The 20489-nt window shown below is 60.1% G+C and overlaps 1 protein-coding gene across 3 annotated transcripts; it reads right to left on the bottom strand.

Moving 5' to 3' along the window:
* On the bottom strand, positions 6287–19842 carry TMEM9 (transmembrane protein 9). 3 transcript variants are annotated; one of them, XM_003357666.4, is made up of 6 exons: positions 19745–19839; positions 19214–19316; positions 17881–17972; positions 14522–14630; positions 12404–12535; positions 6287–7154 (listed from the first exon to the last, which is right to left on the bottom strand). In XM_003357666.4, the coding sequence occupies exons 2-6, from the start codon at positions 19277–19279 to the stop codon at positions 7008–7010; spliced, it is 546 nt and encodes a 181-aa protein (XP_003357714.1). In that variant the 5' UTR covers positions 19280–19316; positions 19745–19839; the 3' UTR covers positions 6287–7007. The 3 variants fall into 3 exon arrangements, 2 of the variants coding, with proteins under 2 accessions (XP_003357714.1, XP_020920165.1); XR_002336270.1 differs by having other exon boundaries at positions 12404–14630; positions 19745–19842; XM_021064506.1 differs by having other exon boundaries at positions 12404–14630; positions 19745–19789.

Here is a 20489-nt window from a genome sequence, read left to right on the forward strand (position 1 = left end):
ATAAACCAGGCGATTCTGCAAAGGGCAGCAGCTCCAGCCAGGGAATCATGCTGTGTCTGGGTCTCCCTTGGTGCGACCTGTCTCCTGGAGCTGGGTTTGCAGCTGAGAGGGCGGCACAGAAGCTTCTGCCCCGTCGGGCTGCGGTCCCCACCCAGCCCTGACCGTCCGTGTGGCGCCTCCCACTCCCCCCTTCCCCTCCCCGGCCTCCTGCCTGCACCCATGGCTGACCTCAGACTGAGAACTGCGCTTGGGCCCCAGGTACCCAAGCTGGGGGACCGGGAAAGAGGCTTTGCCTCTTCGATCGCAAAAGGAAGCCCCCACCCCTTCTCCGTGTCTCGTGGGGAGACTCTCTGGGGCCGCGGGATGGAGCCCCTTCTGACTGTCAGTCCAACAGTCCATCAGTCCATCAGTCCATCAGTCCAGGGTTTTGCAGGTGGAAGACATTCCTGTCCATGGGGCTTTGGGAACACAACACAGCGTTGCCTTGGTCTGCAGGAGGGACAGCGGTGACCTCACATCGCCCCTACAGGGCCCTCATAGGATTGTCAGCATGTCCCTGCAAGGAAGCGGTTTGGTGTGTCGCAGGGAGGAACAGGGTAGGCAGAGCCAGGCCTGGGGTCAGGTCCCTCTCCTGTGCATGCAGGCTATCCCAGGCCCTGGGACAGCGAGTCCTATACTCCTCTGTGGGGCAGGGGGCAAGCGCCAGCAACGTCACAGGGGAGACCTCGGGCTCTCTGAGCTCCAGCCCTGCCCCCACCCATGCTGGACACACATCACCTTGCTCATCTCTTAAAGCAGCCTTTGGCCCTCGTGGCTCCCACGGACAACTGAGCATTTCTGAAACCTGTGCTCCGTGGCCTGGCGCTGGAGGGCCTCTGCAGCCTGCAGCCTGCCGCCTGCTCCCCCTGCCCTGTCCGGCCCCCAGCCCCCCTCTCACCCCAGCACGACCAACTCCCATCTCAGCTGCTCCCCTCCTGGAGCACCTGCTCCTTCCCATGGCCTCTCAGCATCCTAGGCCCCTTTCCAAACAGTCTGGGTCCCTTCTTGTCCACAGGAGGCCCTGCCCTCTCCTGCTCTGCTCAGTCTCTCTCTGTCCCCTGAATCTTCAGGATTTGGGGGTGTATTCCTCGGGGGCCCTCTGGCCTGCTGTTCACCTGCCCCCTGTGTGCCTGGCGTTCGCTTAGGAGAAGTGCAGGAAGCAGCCTCCTGAAGTGAGGGCACTGCTCCCAACACGGGAGGTACCCAAGCATGTGGTCAGGTGTGGGTGTCCCCACACGGATCGGAGAGGGTACTGAGAAGCAGGTGCCATCATGGGCCATGTCTGGGTATCTAACGTCGCGGTGGGGCATCTGTGCAGAGGTTCTGGTCCTAAAAATGAAACCTTCCTGTCCAGACACTTCCTTCGGGAGCAGGCTAAAAGCACGAGCCTTAAATGGAGGACATGAGGGTTTTGGACCGGGATGGACCTGGGCTGAATTGACCGGGAAGGAGGCCATTCCTCCACGGCTCCTGCCCTGTGCTCCCAACTTATTTAATGCCCTCGAGGTGACTGCTGACTGTGCTTTGCACCATGAGGACACCGAGGCTTAGGCAGCCTCAGGGAGCTTCAGTAAGCTTGCGCTTCTAGTAAGTGGCAGGGTTGAAAAACCACCAAAATATTTCTCCAGCCCTGGCTCTGTGCTGGGCTCCCTGGATGCTTGCAGCCATGCGACGAGGCAGATACCACTGGACACCAGTGGACAGGTGATGGGAGAGACCCCGTCAAGCCAGCAGCCTGTGCTCACACGGCCCTGAGGGAGGGGCTGGGATTGGCCCCTGGGTGTCTACTCCAGAGCCATGCCCCCCCCTTGCCATGGCCTGCACCCCCAAGCCCGCGCCCACGTCAGACACAGGACCAGGCTTCCCGCTGCCCTGGCCCTTTGCAAGGAGTGCCTTTCCATGTTGGCTCCCCAGCTGATCTCCACCTGGAAAACCCACACGTTGGCCTCTGGATCCTGGCTGGCGGTACCCAGAGGCAAGTCCATAGAAAGCTCCCGTGGGTGGCAGTGACCTTGGCAGCATGGCCACTCTGTCCTCTTGGAGGTGGGTGCTGTCCCCCACCAGCAGGTGGCCGGCAGGTGACTAAGCCCTGACCAGCCATGTGCCTGGCCTTGCTCTCCCAAGCTGGGGGTGTCATGATGTCACTCACCTTTGGGGCTGCTCCTCCCGCCCCGATGCTCCGATGCTCCAGGACTGTGACCTGGGGCCCACGGGAGGACCAGCCGGAGGACCCACCAGCCCCCTCGGCGTCCTCGGCAGCCTCTGGCTGGCTTCCCGGCACAGGAACCAGGTACACTCGACCTGATTAGACTTCAAACAGCGACACACCCAGAAGGGGAGGGCGGAGGGCGGGGTGGGGGCTCCTGTGATCTGGGATCGGCTCCTGGGGGGGAGAGGGCTACCCCAGCCTCCTGTGATTGGCTCCTGAGTCCCCGCAAGCCGGAGCTGCTCGGCCGAGCCCTGGCAAGGGGAGATGCTGTTCTCTGGGGCTGCCCAGTGGGGGCCAGGAAGCTGAGAGCCTCTGAAACAGGCATCTGTGCAGCAAGGGCCCGGGAATGCGGGTGTGGGAGGTGCCTGGGAGGGGGGCACAGTGCAGGAGCAGGAAGACAAGGGTCTGCCTGCGGGGGAGCCTGGCGGGTGGTTAGGGGAGATGGCTCTTCTCCATAGTGGCTTTGATGACACCAGTTTGGGTATTGGCGCTGTGGGGGATCACGGGGCTCCCCTGGGGCGGAACTGGGAACTGGGATAGTGGTCTATCCAGGGACACAGCTCCAGGGCTGGGCAGGGGCTCTTGGAGGTCACCCAGGCCACCCTCCTTGGTGGTTGGCCGGGTTAGAAGGCAGGGTTGGTTTAGGCTCATGGCCAGCAGCTGTGTAGCCTGCAGAACAAGAGTGAACCTTGCTGGCCTGGGGGAGTCAGCAGCAAGGGGACCTGAGTTCCAACCCCTGTCACCTTGCCCAACGCTGGGTTCCATGGGGCCTCCCTGAAGACAGAAGGTGTGTGGGGCTGGGGTGAGGGGCCCATGGTGCCCCTTCTGTTGCAGTGGAGACACGTGCCTGCCACGTGGACAAAAACCACACCCACGGGCTCTTATTCTCCTCAGTGAAATGATTTCCTATTCCCACATTTCAGATGAGGAAAAGATAAATTTGCCCATGGAATTCCCTTTGTGGCTCAGTGGTTAACAAACCCGACCAAGAACCATGAGGTTGCGGGTTCGATCCCGGCCTTGCTCAGTGGGTTAAGGATCCGGTGTTTCCGTGAGCTGTGGTGTGAAGTGGAAGAGGCAGCTCAGATCCTGGCGTTGCTTGGCTGTGGTGTAGGCCGGCAGCTACAGATCCGATTCAACCCTTAGCCTAGGAGCATCCATTTGCTGCGAGTGAGGCCCTACAAAGCAAAAAAAAAAAAAAAAAAAAAAAAATAAAGAGAAAGATTAGTTTTCCCAAGGTCATGCAGCTCAAGGGTTAGCGCTGGGCCTGGACCAGGCAATCCGGCCCAGTGTCGCCAAGCCTGGTCGATACGTGAGAGACCCTTTCTGGTCTGGAGAGCCCGGGGTTTCCGGGCCGGGGTCCATCTGGAGCCTGGTCTCAGCCGTGCTGTGCCATCGCGCCTGCAGAGCCAGGGTGAGACCCCTCTCAGTACCGTCCCCCCGTTAGGCCACTGAGGAGGCTGAAATCTAGAGCTCAGGTGGCCCACAGCGGGCTGATGGGACCTCAGACACCAAACCAGCACCCCTGGCACGCAACTCCTTCCAAAACTTCTGCCATTTCAGAGCATCCCTCGTACCCAGTGTTTCCTGAGAGTTTCCCTTCCATGTACCCACTTCCCCCTTTATACGTGGTCCTCACGTCAATCGCTACAAAATCACAGTTTATGTGCTAATTGCATTTGATTCTAAGGCACATCAGGATAATCACGCAACTACCAGAATAAAAAGCGTTCTTTCAGGCACCGCGTCAAGTCCCCTTGCACGTGTAAGCCACACTTTGGGGACATTGGCTGGTTTCATGTCCTATCTGGAGAGGAGCCAGCTATGCCCCGACACACAGCAGCTGTCCCTTGGCGGCGGGAGCAGAGGGCCAGGTGGGGCCCAGGCTCCCGACGCCCCTGTGGTGCCCGCCCCCCAGTCTTCCCCATGCAGGAGTCCCAGGAGTCTGAGACCCAGGGCCCTGGTATGGGGGGTAGGGGTGGGGGGTGCAGGAGTGATCACCCCTAGAAGCTGGAGACAGAACTTCTACAAGGTGGCATATGGCTAAAAGATCGGGGTTTCTGGAGCCCTGAGGGTCCCCCATCTCAAAGGAGGACTCCCAGTGGAGCCCCCAGACCCTTGCCTCACAGGGCGGGGCTATGCTGTGACAGTGAGAACAGCCAGCACACAGCCAGGGTGCTTTTAAGTGTTTCAGGCACAGTAACAACTGGTTCCTCCCACAGCTCAGGGCAATGCAGTCATGGCCTCCAGGGTCCGTGGGGTGACAGGCAGAGCGGGGACCTGCCCCAGGCTGCTGCACCTGCTTCACTTGATGCAGGGCTGGCCTTCAGGAGCTGGGGTCCCTGCACCCCCTGATGAGCACTCACCATAGGCGGGGCCCCAGTGTCATCATGGACAAGCAGACTAGCTCGGACACCAAGGGCCTGGGAGGCCGAGCAGTCCAGAGGCCAGGCCATCACGCTTTCAGGCTGGCACTGCCCACCCACTCTGCTGGCTCCCGGGCCTGTGGGAGTCACCTGGCATGGAGACCACATGCTGGGCACTGGACAGTGAAGCCAGGCCCAGGCAGCTCACTTCTGCCCCTCAGTCACCTTCTAGCTCTGCCCTCTTCAGCCCTGTCTCCTAGGGCAGGGCGGTGACCCATGGCAGCTGGGTGGGGAGGTGATGCCCCCCCCTCCCAGGGCCTCCTACTGGGGCCACAAGGCCCCATGGGCAACTCGACTGGCACCCTCCCCCCTACCAGGGAACCATGTCTGGGGGCCCATCAGTGCCCTCCAAGGCCCCGCAGGGCCCACCAGTAACCATAGCCAATGCTTCTGGGGTCTAAGGCCAGAGGAGCAGGCAGCTAGCAACCTCAATAGAGAACTCAGGCCTTAGGGCCCTGGAGTCTTGGAGTAAAGCAAGCTCTTCCGGGACCCCATGAGAAGTGAACTGGGCAGTGTTGCTGGCGGAGGGGAGGGGACAGAGGCCTAGCTGCTGGTGGGACTTCGGGAAGAATCAAGACCAGTCAACCTCCAAGGCCTCGGGACCATCGGGTGGAGGCACCACCAATGCAGAGAAAAGAAATAGAAAGCCCGTTTTTGAGCAAGGATGAGTTTATTATTGCATGTGCCGATTTTGACAGGTTCTGGGGCACCTGGGGGAGGGGAAAGGGCCCAGCTGAGAGCCAGGCAGACATTCTGGGGCTGGGAGATGGAGATTCTGGAATTCACACCACCAAACTACCCCCAGGTGGTGTGGTTTTAGAGGGGCAGCTGGCAGTTCTGGACACCAGTTTGGGGTTCGGTTATCTTGATAAGCTAACGTGTCCTTGTGCCCACCTGGGCAAAGGCCACATCTCATCCAGCACCCCACTGTGGAACCCACAGGCCCGCCAAAGCACCTAGGCAGCATGTAGCTTGGCAAACCGAGAGGGTGGGAACGGAGCCAGTGCCGGTTCCTCTGCCCGGCCCGCCCGGCCCACGCAGCCCCTGCTAAGCCACCTGCCTCACGCCGGCCCCGGATCCCCCGGTCAACCCAGCCCCCTCTCCGCTGTCAACACCATCTCTGTTCCTTTCATGCCCCACAGTACCTGCCCTCAGCTGTGAACTTGGGCACATCTTTGCAAAGTGGAAAGACCCTGGCTTGGGGCTCCACACAGGGACTCTGCTGCCACCCCAGTGATTCGGACAAAACCCCTGGGGCAGAAACTCAGTCAGATCCAACTGGGCCCCAGGTCTTTGTTTCTGCCTGGGTCCTGGACGCAGGGCTCACTGGACTGCTGGGACAGAAGGGGGTGACAGCACTGGGTTCCCGGGGCGGGGGGGGCTTGAAGCTTCTCCTGCTGTGCCCCCCACCCCCCAGAGCACCTGCTAGTTTCATTTGAGGAACGCGTGGGTTTAACAGTAAGTACCCCCTGGCTTATCTATAAGATACTGACATCAGACACTGTCCCGTCAAGGACACTGCTTAGCTGAGGTCTCGTGCCCTCTCGGGGCCACACTTACCCGTCGCTTGTGAAACACTCTCAGTTCCCTAAATCTCTTGAAATCCACAAAGTGAGAGAAATAAAGACAATTTAATGACGCTTCCTTGATTCACAGGTGATGGAAGGATGACATTTCTCTGCATGCACTGGTACAACAAAATGCAGGGACAAGTGTGACCCAGGACAGGGGCCCAGGTGCTCAGAGCCACCTCAGCCTCGGGGGCCTGTTGTCCCACCAATGCTCAGCAGCTGCCAGCCGGGGCGGGGGCACCTCTGGCTTCCTGAACTGAGCAAGGTCCTGGGCTCTGCCCACAGCGGCGGCAGCAGGAGCAAAGGGCAGGGAAGGGAAACTGGAACAGCATCCAGGTGTGCCCTGAGGGCCACAGCAGGGCTGTGGCATCTGCCCTGCCGGCAGAGCCGGTGAGGGCTGGAATGCGGCCAAGCTGGGCTGAGGAGTTGTGTCGGCAGGAAGCTGGTGGTGCCTTCCTCTCACACACTCACTTCCCAAGATCTGGAGCCGGGAAAGTGGTGACGGGGACAGCAAGGAGACAGTCGGAGCCCCCCCCCACCTCCTGGCCTGTGGCACCCCCCTCCCCCAAACCCCCAAGCAGGCAAACTGAGACCAGGGACCCAGCACGCGTCCCAGGTTAACTGGCTGAGCACATTTCTAAATAAGGGAGAAGAAAAAATGCCTCGGGCTTTAAAGGGAAGACCCAGAGGTGGCACTGAGCGGGAGGGTGGCCCAGCACCATCCGGCCCTGGCCTTGACCATGACTTGGCTGCGCCGGCCACTTAGCTGAGCATCTTGTGCCGATCGAAGACCGTCTTCCGCTGCTCCTGCACCTGCAGCTTCCACCGCTGCTGAGCGCCCTCCACGCGCTCCAGGACCGTGTTTGCCCGGGGCCCGAAGGAGGCGGCGGCCGCCACAGAGCGAGCATCCTGTTGTGGGAAGAGAAAGAAGGAAACTCGGGGTCTCAAACACCTGACATGGAAAAGGTGCCAGGAGAGCAACCCCAAAGGCTGCCCCCCGACACACACCAGGGTCCACCCGGCACTGGGCGCCTGGTAGCTAGAGGCTCAGGCCCCAGACTCACAGGATGGGGCGGGAGCCTGGAAAGGGGGTGCTCTGTCTGGCCCTGCTGCCCCTCAGGTCCATTTCTGACCCTCGAGAGGAGCACAGGGAGGGTCAGCCCCCGGCCTCCCTGGTCAGCAAACAGGGCTCAATGACGCTGTCTGGGGAAATACACCCACTGCTCCCAGGGCTGGTACCAGGCTGCAGGTGTCCCCGGCCTTGCCCGCCACCACCCAGGACAGCAGGGAGACCCTGGGGCCTGGAAGAAGAGCTGCTGGGACAGAGCAGAGAGCTTGCCCCTCGCCCCCATCCTAGAGCCCGCTCTCGGAACCCCTCAGGCTAATTCACCTCCCCCTCCCGCCCCCTCCCTAATTACCACTTCTCTGCCTCTGAAGCTCCAGAGCCCATGCATTTCCTGCAGGACCCGAACCTGATCTTCGGGGGGAATTAGAGCCGGGGGCCAGGCCCACAGCCCGGGGATTTCCTCCGCAGCTCTCCCTGCCTCTCATCTCCTGCCACATACCTCTTAAGGGATTAGCACACCTCTCTAAGCCCAGAGCCGCCCAGTAAATGCAACTCTGCTTCTAATGCCCCGAGCTGGCACGGCTTCTGTCGCCATGCAGCTGCCAGGATGGCGAGGCGAGGGGAGGCTGGCAGGCAGCTCACTGTCACCCGGAGCTCTGCCCCCCGGGAGCCCACTGTTGGCGGATGCTGCTCTGCTGGGCTGGTGAGGACCGCAGCGACAGCCTGAAGGCAGGTGCCAGCAGCGTCAGGCAGGGGTACCAAGTCAGAGTCAGGACCCCCGGGTTCTCCACCTGGGCTGTGGGGGCCACCTTCTCCTGGCCTGGGTCCCCCAGCAGCCATGTCCCTGATAGGCGACTCTTTCTCCAGGCTCCAATTTAAAAAAGCCAGTCTTCTTAGACTTTTTCCACTGTATCGTCAACAGGAATTACATTTACCAGATGATTTGGCCAGAAACGCACACTAAAAACGCCTCAGGTTGTGGCTCAGTGGTAACAAACCTGACAAGTAACCATGAGGATACAAGTTGATCCTGGGTCTCGCTCAGTGGGTTAAGGATCCAGTGTTGCCGTGAGCTGTGGTGTAGGTCGCAGCTCAGATCTGGCGTTGCCATGGCTGTGGCATAGGCTGGCAGCTACAGCTCCGACTTGACCCCTAGCCTGGGAACCTCCATATGCTGTGGGTGTGTGGCCGTATTAAAAAATAAAATAAAAAGATTAAAAAAAAAAAAAAAAAAACACGCTTCAGATGACACTCAGGGTGATGATGCAGGTCAACTCTCTCTGCTCCATTTCATTTTCTCAGGGCTGGTCCTGACTCACAATGGTGACTTCCTGACCCAACAGGTGAGGCCCACAACGTGAAAACATTTGCTTTATGAGGAGGACAGGCTTAAACAGAGCATATGCGTAAATCCTCATGCACTGGCTGTCAGGGTCGGCGGCGCCCACGAGCGCTCCGTCCCCTTCCTCCCTGGCAACTCAGCACGGTGGGAAGGCGGCCGTGGAATCAAACGAACCTGACTCGGCATCTGACACCCACCGGGGCACGACCCCGGATGTCACCTGTCCTGTGGACCTGCTTCCCTACCCAGATGGAGCCTGCAGGAACATCTCCTCCAGGGACGTTGAGCACTTAGTGTTTCGTGGCGCCTGGCATGCAGCGAGCGCTCAGTTCACAGCAACAACTGTCAGCGGAAGGCCGGCGCTGGGAACTCCCAGCAGGATGAGGGGTGTGCTGGCGTCACCCCCTTTTCAGACCCGCTCCTTCTGGCTCAGGCAGCCCTGCATGGCCGTCTAGGCGGCCCACGTGGGAAGCTGCCGCCCTCCAGGACTAAACTACCCGGGGTCTGGGGGGTGGGGGTGGGGGCTTCTCTCCCTGCCCATCCCAGCTCCCACCCCTCCTGGGACCAGGGGGGCAGGCCTGGAGGTGGCGGGAAAGCGGCCCCACTCCTCCTGTGCACTGGCTGCAGAAGGAGCCGCGGGCAGTGAGATTTGGGGCAGCTGAGATGCACCACATCACTGCGGTAGCGCTTGTTCTTCCTTTGCGTAAAGTCTTGACAAACAGCTCCTAAGTGGGGCAAAGCTGCGGCTGAGAGGCTCCGAGTCCCATCGCTAATAGTCTGATTAACGGGAATTAGGGACGCCCAGAGAAGCCTCGTCTGACCGGCTCCACTGCAGGACCACTACTTCCAACCCTCCGAGCTGAGCCCCTGGGCAGTGGGATGGGTGGAGCCCGCGCCGAGCAGGAGGAAAGCCCTGGACACCGCTGGCCAGAGCAGCATAAGGAGGAGCATCCCCTGCCCAGGTGCCCTGAGGGCGCCTCAGGGTGATGCATACATTCAGGTTCCGGGAGACCAACCACCCGCTACTAGGATGTGAACCCGTGTCTCTCGAGCCTGCCCGGCACTCAAGCCTCCGGGGACAGCTGAGCCGTGCATCCCAGCCTCTGGCCTCACTCTGCCAGGGGCCGCCCGCCGTGCCTGGCCTTCCCTCCTCCGATGGTCAGGGCCCCATAGAAAGCTCTCGTTCTTAAAGCTGAGCAAACACTTGTAAAGCTGCACACCCGGCTTCACTGCAACTACACTGAGCTTAGAACTCAGAGTAAACTCAACAGCAGGGTGGCAGGTGTGGCGTGGGGACCTCAGCCCAGAACCACGACACCCCAGCCACAAGCTTCTGCACCCTCCTGCCCTGGGCTCAGAGGGGACACGGGAACTGTCCCACATCCCCTCCGTCCCCACCCCTGCCTGATGGGCTGTGGTCTGGGGACCTCCCCCCCCTCAGGCCTGGCGAGAGGGGCAGAGACAGCCAGAGCCTCATGGAAACCCTTCCTCCCGTCTTCAAAGGGCGCCACGCCTCCAACATCCAACAGCCCTGTTTGCCGTCTCTGCCCCGGCAAACACGCTGGCTTCCTCCTTTCAAAGGGCGTCTGAGCCCAGGGATTAGTCCTAATGCTGCTGGAATCCCGGGGGAGGCGGTGCCCAGCGCTCGGCCCACCGAGGCCTGCGCGCCTTCAAAGGCTGCAAGGCTTTCATCTCCCTCCCCGGGGTGGGCGAGGCCCCCCACTGCCTCGGTCCTTGGTCCCAGGGTGGCAGCTCTGGGCTGTGGGTCTGGGGATGGGGCCAAGGGGCCTCCAGCCAGGGATGTGACTGTGATGACCCCCGGATCTCACCTCTGACCCTGACTCCTGGGCGGGGGGGAGCTCTCTCCTCAAGTTCACACAGTTGCACAGGCCCAGGGCCTGACTTTCTTCCTCTTGGGGTGAGAGCTGGGCGGGGGGGGAGCCCATCCTTCTTGGGGGGAATGCCCTCATGACCACTGTGCGCCCAGAGCTGTGGCCTCAGCCTGTCAGGGGCTCCTCCCCCGGCCCCGGCCAGTGCCTCATGCCTCTCTCTCTGTGTTCTTCAGCCCTGAGAGGCCACCCCCGCCTTCCTCCCCACATAGGAGGTACCCAGGGAAGAGCAAGTCCCCACCTTGCGTCTGGGAAGGAGCCCCCAGGCATCCAGCTCCCCCACCGTCTCCTAACACCCACCCGACCCCCTGCATCCCCAGCTCTGAGTCCCGAGGGAGGAAGAGACACGGGGGCCACACAGAACCACACACTGCCCCACCCCCACCCCCGGGCTTCACGTAATCATCGCCACTGCAGCCACTCCCCAGCCAGGGCTGCAATTACCACCTCCCCTCATCGCCCAGCGCTCAGCAGGCCGCTCCCCCCATCAGAGCTGCTATTACCGCACCTTAATAACCGGGTAGGACTCAAGGTTTCCTCTTGGACACAGACCACCCACCCGCCAGCCCCACCACCTCCCGGCCCGGCTCCACTCCACCTCTGGCCAAGCGCCTGTCAGCAGGGGGCTGGAGGCGCACACCCCACAGGGGCCAAGGGGCCATGGACGGGCCAGACCCCCTCTCTCCCCGGTTGCCCGCAGGCCTGCCCCTCCCAGCTAGGTGCTTCAGCTGAGGGCTGAGCCCCGGACCCTCTTCCTGGCAGGAACCTACCCTTCCCAGCCGTGCCCACCGTGTGGCATGCTCCCGGGGCTGACAGCCTGAGCCTGGTGCCCTAGTGACCACTCACCATCTCACCAAGGAACACATTTCCCTCCTTGCTCCCTGTGCCTCTGCTAAACCTCCCTCCCTGAACAACCACAACCCTCTCACCCCACTCCTGGCTGTGGTCCTTCTGCCCCACCCCCCCCCCCCCCCCCGCCCCCGTGTGTAGAGTGGGTGAGGCTAAGCTCCCCCTACAGGCACTAGAAGGCAACTACCATGCACCTTCAGGGGCTGGATTTTTTTTCTTTTAAACTAAACATCTTTCAGTCTCTTCAACAAATTCTCTCCAGACTTGGTGAGACACTCCACGCCCAGATACCCCTGGAAACATCCAGTCCAGCTGTTCTGTCCTCCCTCCATGGATAAACTCAAGCATATCCTTGCGGCGGGCAGGCGCCGGTGCCCTCTGTCCTGTGTGGGGCCCGTCCCCAAGGCAGGAGGCGTGCTGAGCCCCGCCTGCCTGAAGACATGGAGTTTTGGGGTGACCCTCCTTGCTCACTGCTGTGTGGGGCTCATATGGTTACTCGAGGGGTGGGCTCAAGGCATGGGGCCAGGAGCCCCTGACACTGCCACCACCACTGGCCTGGGGGCCCTGCTGCCTGGCGCACGCCACCTCTCACTCCCACAAAACGCTGTCTCCACTCCTCTGTCCCACCCTAGCCTCCCCTGAAGGGCAACCCCAACATTCCAGGTGCCTCTCCAAGTGCACTGCCAACCTGACCCTGAGGGCCGAGCTCCTGAGGGTGTGGCTCCTGGCGGGCTCACCTCCCCTCTGCTTGGAACGCAGCAGTCACAGGGAGATGAATCCCCAGCCTGTGCGCCGGGGCTGCCTGCCGCCAGGTGGGGGACAACTCAGGCCATGCCCAGGCACCCGGGAGGGCACAAGGTAGCTCCCGCTGAGGAAACACAGGGGTAACGTGTTGGACACCAAACAGGAGAGCGACCTGGAGCAGGGGGGAGGGGGACGTGGGCCCCGCTCGGTGCCCAAGGATTCCGTGCATGGGCAGCGGGACTGGCGGGGTTGCACCTGGTGCCGGTACCTCGTTCTCCTCCTCGTTGTGCAGTCTCTCGGTATAGGCGTCGGGCTTTCGAATCAGAGGGTCCACCAGCATCAGGAAGGCCATGTAGAGCAGGAGGGCGCCCACCACTGACAGGTAGATGACGATGATAATCTGGGTGCGGAAGAGACGCAGCGAGCCCTGCAGACCCACCCCTGATGGCTCCTCCCCGGGCCGGCTATCCACAGCAAGCGGCTGGGCCAGGAGACCACAGGCGCAGCAAGAGCGCCAGGGAGGGCAGCGCCAGCCTGTACCTTGTGCATTGACTGCCCTGGAAGGAGGGGACCCCCTGCCCCCGGGGACACACCCCCTCCCCCACCCGGGCACAGGAACCATCAGTTCTCTGGCAGCATAAAGACGGCAGACAAGGAAGGAAGACGCCTGGTCCAGACACCACGAGATGCCCCCAGGGGCCATTTAAACACCGAACCCAACCGAGGGCAGGACGGGGTGGGAGTTTCAGTCCTGAGAAGGCGTGTCACCATCCCTGGGCAGAGAGGGACCGGCAGGTGGCCACAGTCCCTCCCATCACTCATCAGCAGGAGGCCAGCCAGGGGCAGAAGGACAATGTCACCCATCTCTTATATACCCAGATGGCCTTACAAGGAGTTGTTTCTGTTTTACAGAAAAAGCCACGTCCAGGAGGCTAATTGGATATTCCTCCACGTGCGGCCTCCAGGCACCCGAGGTAGGATTTTCTAGGACTTCAGCCTCGGTGGCCAGAAACACACCTCAGTCACTGCGGCCAAAGATGCTCCTCCGTCCATCTCCGAGGTCCCCGATGCCACACCAAGGACACTAAGCGGTGGATGTGCCTTGAACTCAGATTTGCCGGCAACACCACCAATGCCTTTTCTGCTCCCCCAAACCTGACCATCCCTGGCTTCTGATCCTTGCTTGGCGTGGATCTGACTGTGACGTAGGACAAGCTCAGGCCAGAGCCAAGTCCAGCTAAACCACGTCCCCCGTGATTGCGGCATCTTTAGACAGAGGAAAGGATCAGACCTCTTTCCTGCACCCCAGGAGGTGGCGGGGGGAATCCGGTGGAGTCCCTAACTGCATGAAGTTGGTGGCAGGGGAGGGGTCTTAGGGACGAGGACCTGAGGGAACCTGGGGATTAAGAAGTGTGTCTGATGAGGGCCTCAGGGTGGGAAGCCCCTTCCCTGCCAAATGGGTGAGGCAACATCTGGCTCAGAATTTAAGGTCTTGGGCACCTGGTCCCCCCAAGGAGGGGATGGGAGGGTGGACACAGGCAAGCGCTTCTACCTCGGCGGGGAGTGTGGACCACCCTGGGACAAGTGAGTGCCAGCTCCTTAGTCCAGGCAGGGGGACAGTGTTGAGGACCAAAGCCCCTCCAAACAGCCTCAAAAAGGAAGCCGGGCCATGGGCTCAGCAGTGGCACTAAATTCCTGGGAGTTCTTTCCAGACCCTTCTTCACAGGACACGCAGAAACAAGCTTAAAAGCTGGACCAGGAAGGGCTTCTGTTCGACATCAGTAAGCACAGCCTGCTCACTGTGATTAGAGGACACAGGGGGGACAACCTGCTAGAGTGTGGCCCAGGCGAGCCCTGCTGGAGGGATTAGGCCCCTCCCATCCTCACTCCATGCTGGTGCCCATCCTACCACCTCCGCTGAAGTCACCCCATGAAGATCCTGGGAACGAGGCTCAGGGAAAGGAAAGGGGGGACCCGTCCGGCCAGGCCTGCAACTCTGCACAGCATCTCATGGGAGTCTGGTGTCGCTCTGGAAGCTTTACCAGACTGAAAGCTCCAGAGGGCAGGCGACCTGCGCTCCCAGCATCCTGCACAGTGCCAGGAACACAGCACCGAAACAGTCAGGACAGAGGGGAGCGCAAAAAAGGCAAAGTGGAGGAAAGGGGTCTCCAGCTCGCCTTCCAGGTTTCCCCTGCAAGTGGGAGGATGTCAGGGGAGGGCGGCTCCAACAGGGGGCGGGAAGAGGATCCCTGTGGGTGTCCAAGCCAGCCTGTGAGCCAGCCCCATAGCCACAAGTAATGGTGCAGGACGGTGGAGTAGGGCGGGGCTGTACAGGCCACAGCCCTGCAGGGCGAGGGGCGGGGCGAGGGGCGGGGCGCCCGGGCACCTTGATGGTGGTGGTGCTCCGCTCCTCGTACTTGCACTCGCACAGCAGGCAGTAGGCCTCCACGTCGTGGCCCGGCACCGGCATGGGCTCCACCACATGCAGGCAGTTGCTGCAACAGAGAGAGGGCTGTGGAGGTGGGCTGGAGGCTCCCCAAGGAGGGGAGGGCCTGACCCTCCACCCGCTTGCCCCACCCTGCAAAACTTGCAAACTGCACCCACAAGGCCCCCAAGTCCTGCCCTCAGCTGCCTGCCCCCAGCCCTCCATGGCTCATCTACTCAGAGTCCATGCAGAAGTCTCAGGGGAGCGCCTCTAGTCAGGACCCCTCCTCCCCTCCATCCTGGCCTGACCCACCCAAGTGAGCCCCACAGTCTCGAGCTCCACCCTACCCACCCCAGTCGGGCGCGACCGTCCCCTCCTGTGACCAGGTCCCACGGAACCATCTCTGACCCCGCCCTCCTCTCAGCTGGTTCTGCAGCCCACTGTCCTTGTTTCTTGGTGGTCCCGGCCCAGGCCCTGTGCCTGGGCCTGTCTCCTCTGCGAGCTGCAGGGGTGGTGCCAGATGTCCCTCCAGTCCCTCCAGCCCCTCCAGCTCTGACCCGAATCCCTGAAATCACTCAGCTGCCCCAGGGCCCCTCTGGCTGGGCATTTTCCTGCTCTGGGGTCATCTCTGTAGCTCATCTCCTCAGGGGACCCACCATCAGGGTGAAGGTCTCAGGGTTCCTGTCCCTCACAGGCACGTGCATGAGATGGCAGAGGCCCTGCAACACGGGAACAGGACCTGTGTGCTCAGCTGCCCTGGCTTCACCCCAAAGTTGCGGGGCCATGGAGAAGAAGCCTGAGGACACGGCTGGTCTCCATGGGGCCTGGCACCAAGGTCAAGATCGTAGGGCCACACCTGTCCCCTAAGGGGCCCCAGGCGGCCTGCGATGCCTCCCCTCCCTGTTGGGCAGTCACTGGGTCCGGGGGTCTTAGGTCCCAGGCTGTTTCTATCTGCTGCCCTTAACGGAACCATTCATCAGCCAGTGCCCTAACACTGCCCTCTCAGAAGGCGGTAAAGCACAGCCTGAGAGGCCGGGGTAGGGCTCTGTCCGCCCATCTCTGTGCCTGGGCTGTCAGATCCGAGTCTAACCCCAAGGCAGAGACAGTGCGGGCAAAGTATGCTGATGCTGCAGGACATAGCCAGTGCAGGGAAAGCGAGCTGATGCTGCCGGTGTAGACAGTGCGGGGAAAGGGTGCTGATGCTGCAGGATGCAGACAGTGCGGGTGGGGTGGGGGGGTGCTGATGCCATGGGATGTGGCCCTGTTACCTGGTGTGTGGCTGGGACACCCCACCCATCACCTTCTTCCTGAGCTATCTAAACTATAACCACAAGGTACAAGGAGGTCACTCACAAGACCCCAAGTATTAGGGCTCTGTGACCCCATCAGGACTGGCAAAGACAGAGGGAGTGCTGTGGGGGAGCTCGAGTGAGCATTCAGGGCTGCGATGTAAGCCGGCTTCTAATCAGGCGTAATTGTGCACATAACTAGTAACATCGGCTGATGTTTATGCAGCTCTTGCTCCGTGCCAGGAACTGTTCCAAGCGCTATGCTCACCTGCACGGGCGTTGCACAAGCGTGCACTGAACACACACACACTCAAAATACTGCTGCTATTTTACAGATGAGCAAACTGAATACACTGAGGATTAAGTAACTTTGTGTCACAAGGAATGAGGCACAAAGCCAGATGTGAAGCCAAGCAAGCCGGATCTGGAGTCTGCAACTAACCAGACCGGCTCTTGGAAATCACACCCTCAGACTATCTCAGAGTCGGACAAGTTCAAAAACCCCCCAAGTGCTGCTCTGGACCAACAGCCTCAGAATCACTTATTTAAGAAAAGGGTACTGGGAGTTCTCATCGTGGCTCAGAGGAAAACGAATCTGACTAGCATCCATGAGGACACAGGTTTGATCCCTGGCCTCGCTCAGTGGGTTAAGGATCCGGCATGGCCGTGAGCTGTGGTGGAGGTCACAGATGCGGCTCAGATCCCCTGCTGCTGTGGCTGTGGTGTAGGCCAGCAGCTGCAGCTCCGATTCCACCCCTAGCCTGGGAACCTTCATGTGCCAAGAGCGCGGCCCTACAAAAACAGAAAAAGGATGCTGCCGTGCCCCCCCCACCCCAACTGAATCAAAATCTTGGAGGAGAGGGGACCTAATGTACAGTGTGCTGACCGCAGTTAACAATATGCATCACACATCTGAAAGCTGCTAACAGAGTAGACGGTAACGTTCTCACCACCGCACACCCACCGGGTAACTACATAAGGTGATGGAGCTATTAACTAACCCGACTTCACAACACACACATGCGTCAGTCATTGCACCGTCCACCCTAACCTTACACGATGTTACCTGTAATGTACCTCAATAAAGCTGGGGAAGACAACAAGAAGAACCCCCAAATCATGGGAAACTCTCATCTCAAAGCTCACCTGATGATCCTGATCTCATGAGAGCAGAGGCAACACTGACTAGGTCCCCCCCACCGCACGGGAGGCTAACCTACCCACAGTGACCAGATTGGGCTACACCCTGCCTGTGCTCAGACCCCTCCAAGGACGAGGCGCCCCGGCTCCTAAAACAGCCTGGAAAGTACCTGTTCCACTCACACATCTGTCTGCCTGGAGCTCGCACCCACTGGCCGCAATCCTACACCCAAACCACACAGGGTGGGCACCTTGCGGCGTGCCAGCCCCTCTCCCCTGTGCCCCCAAGCCCTCTCCTTTTCAGAGGACTGTTCCTTAGACCATTCCTTCCAGGAAAGCATGTTGACGCTGCCCTTGGGCAAGCTGATCTCCTTTCCCTGAATGAATTTTTTGAATGGTTCTCTCTCCTGTGAAGCGAGGCATTCGGAAATGAATTTGGGACTCCAGGAGTATAATTGAAATTCTCTTTGGGCCTCAGTCTCTGCACTCATAAAATGGGACCACAGCCCATCCCACTGCCTTACAAGGTGGTTATGAGGTTGGCACCAAACTGACACGTGAAATGGAGCTTTGCCAAAGTGTCAAGTAAGCAGAAGCTCCCACAGTATGTGGCCCTCATACCCACCTCTCCCGACTTCTCTGGTGCCCTTTTGCGGATGTGAACAAACACCCGGGTCAAAGCAAAAGTACAAAACCCATTCCTCGGACCAGGAACCCCTAAGCTGGTATTCAGAACATCTGGATCCTATTTCTAATTGGTTGCGTGACTAGGGACAAAATATTCTTTTGTAAGATTCTCCATGGAAATGGGAGAGTAAGCTTAACCTGCAGAGGTCCAAGAACCCCCGTCAACACCCACAACTTCAAGGGTCAGTCTGGGCAATGTCTTACCAGTCCTTCTGTGACACATTCTGGTTATAAATGTGTCCACTGATGTTTCTATACGGTGGGCAGATGCATTTGCACCGGATATCTTCAGAACTCTGCAAGAGAAAGCACCGGTCAGGTAGCCGGGGGCCCAGGATACAAGCTCTAGCAAGACTCAACTTTCGGTTCCCTGTTTCACAAGCTGACCATATGAATGATCTTTTTTTTCTGCCTTTTAGGGCTGCACCCAAGGCATACGGAGGTTCCCAGGCTAGGGGTCAAATAGGAGCTACAGCTCTTGGCTTACACCACAGCCACAGCAATGCAGGATCCGAGCCGTGTCTGCAACCTACACCACGCTCATGGCAATGCTGGATCCTTTAGCCACTGAGCGAGGCCAGGGATTGAACCTGCATCCTCATGGATCCTAGTCGGGTTCGTTAATGGCTGAGCCACAAAGACAACTCCCCATATGAATGATCATGACCTTTGTCCATCCCCAAGTTCAGCTGGAATAACCCCTGTAGGAAGGATGCTACCACATAGGGTCCTGTAGAAACTGTCCAGGAGGGCAAATGAGACTCAGGGAAAGCTGACTACAAGGGCTGCCATGCTCAGGTAGACGGTGCTGGGAGAAGGGCAAGCGAGGTGACAGTCCTCGGCCCTGGGCCTCACACTGCTGTGTGTCCCTGGATCTAACAGTCTTGGTAGCTAGCCTTGTCCCACAACCCCACCTCCAACTTCCTAGGTGAGCTTCAGGGAAAGAAAAGGTGGGGGTGAACCCGAAAACGTGGACGTTTCCATGGACACCCTCTGGAAGTCCTCCCTCTGGGGAAGGGTCAGTTAAGACACAACTTCCATTCCAATTAGGAATTCCTCAGAGGAAGTGGAAACCAATCTTTAGACTCAGTCTGATGCGGTCTTGAAGGTCTTCAGAATCTTGAATTCCACAGACCTGCCCCCATCCAGCTCCTGGCCATTTACAGGAAACTAAGGCAAAGAAGTATCTCCAGGGAAGCCCCCCCCCCATCCTGGATCCATGCAGACCTCACCCCCAGTCACAGCCATGCACTTCTTACACCGCTCAAAGCTCACCACCCCTAGGTCACCCAGAAGCAAAGGAAGGTAAGGAAAACTTAGACTTCCCCAAACACAGAACCCAGGCTGGAATTCTACCTGGGGCATGGGCGGGCCAAATCAGACCAGCGCGCAGCAGACCACCCCTCTCCCCGGCTCGGCTCTCTGGGAGGCCTGCAGTCTAGGGCCGCCAGAACACCCCCAACAGGGCCCACAGGGGAGTGAGAAGCCGGGAAGCAGCAGCACCTCCCCCCATGGCGGCTCCTTGCCCCCCACACACCTTGTTGGCTTGGGCTGGGGGCACCAGCAGACTCGCGACCACCGCCACCAAACACAGCAGCTTCATGCTTCTCAGGCCTGGGGGGGCCGGCAAGACTGCACACCTGGAAAAGAAATACGGAAGCAGAGAAGGGGCGGATGGCCACGCGGCACACTCAGCCCCAAACCGCCCCGCTCCGGTGCAGGAAAGCGGTGGGAGCTGGGCCCGGGGTCCAGAGCCTTCCTAGCCCGGTCGGCGAAGACCACTTCCATCTACCCTAGACCTCGGGCTCCCACTGCCCACATGGAACGCCCGGCAGCGGGACCTCCTGGGCGGGGCCATGGGCCCTGGGTACCCGAAACGAGCCTGAGACCCCCGCCTCGCGTCCCTCCGCCCTCCGCCATAGCCGCCCGCAGTTCCTCCAGCTCGGGCCTAGGAGAACTCCGGGCGCGGAGTCCAGGAACCTCGACCCCACCGCCAGGTCGCGATGGATCCCAGAGCCCCCGCGACCCCTAAGACCCCTGCACCCCTCCCCCAACGCACGTAGCTAACCTGCGATCCCCGCCGCAGCGGCACAAGACCCGACTGGCCCCGCCCCTCCCGCTTCTATTGGTTGCCGGAGCGGCCGCTCAGCGCTACCTGGTTGTCTCCAAGGCAACGAGGCCCGCCTCCGCGAGGGCGCTGAGGCTCCGCGCAAGGGAGAGGGAGGTATTTCTCAACCCCACCAGACGGGAAAAGGGAGCGTCAGCCAAGCGAGCGAAAAACCGGTAGGGTCTGGTTTCCGTTAGGCTGCAGAACCCCACTGCGAAGCTCGCCCCGTCCTCATATTTAAAACCCAGGGTTTTGGAGGGAGCTTAAGCTAGTCAATCTTGTCTTTTTAAAGAGAAAGCACTTAGTAAACAATAAAGCCGATAACCACAACACGATAAAAGCAGACTAAAGGGCTCTGTCCTCATTCATAATGTGAAAATGTTATTTGGTGTCAGATCTTTGCTGCAGAGGGCGGCCCCACCTCCCCCCAACCCCCCACCCCAACCCCGGCCGCCAGGAGGAGGAATAGGGGCGGCTAGGGGCCCGTAAAGAGTGCAACCCTGCAGGCCCAGCCTGGTCCCCCTGCCTGGGTGCTGGTCTGGACCCGTCAGGTAGGGGCAGGATGTGCGGGGCGGCGGGGGCTGTCCGGGTCGCTGAGAGGCAGGAGCGAGCTCGTTACAGCTGCAAATGAAAGAGTCTTCAGGGCTTCGACCCTGTGAGGCCACATGGGCTTTGGTCCTGCTCTGCCATTAAGCAGTGGTGTTGC

This window comes from Sus scrofa, chromosome 10 (genome assembly GCF_000003025.6).
Source record: "Sus scrofa isolate TJ Tabasco breed Duroc chromosome 10, Sscrofa11.1, whole genome shotgun sequence".
Taxonomy (NCBI): Eukaryota; Metazoa; Chordata; class Mammalia; order Artiodactyla; family Suidae; genus Sus; species Sus scrofa.

Bases quoted from the DNA above. Each gene is read 5' to 3' on its own strand.
- TMEM9 (XM_021064506.1), bottom strand. From the start codon at position 12,838: ATGGCCCCTGGGGGCATCTCGTGGTGTCTGGACCAGGCGTCTTCCTTC. The intron at 7,155-12,403 runs GTACCGGCACCA...TTCCCACAACAG, and splicing joins ACAACGAGGAGGAGAACGAG to GATGCTCGCTCTGTGGCGGC.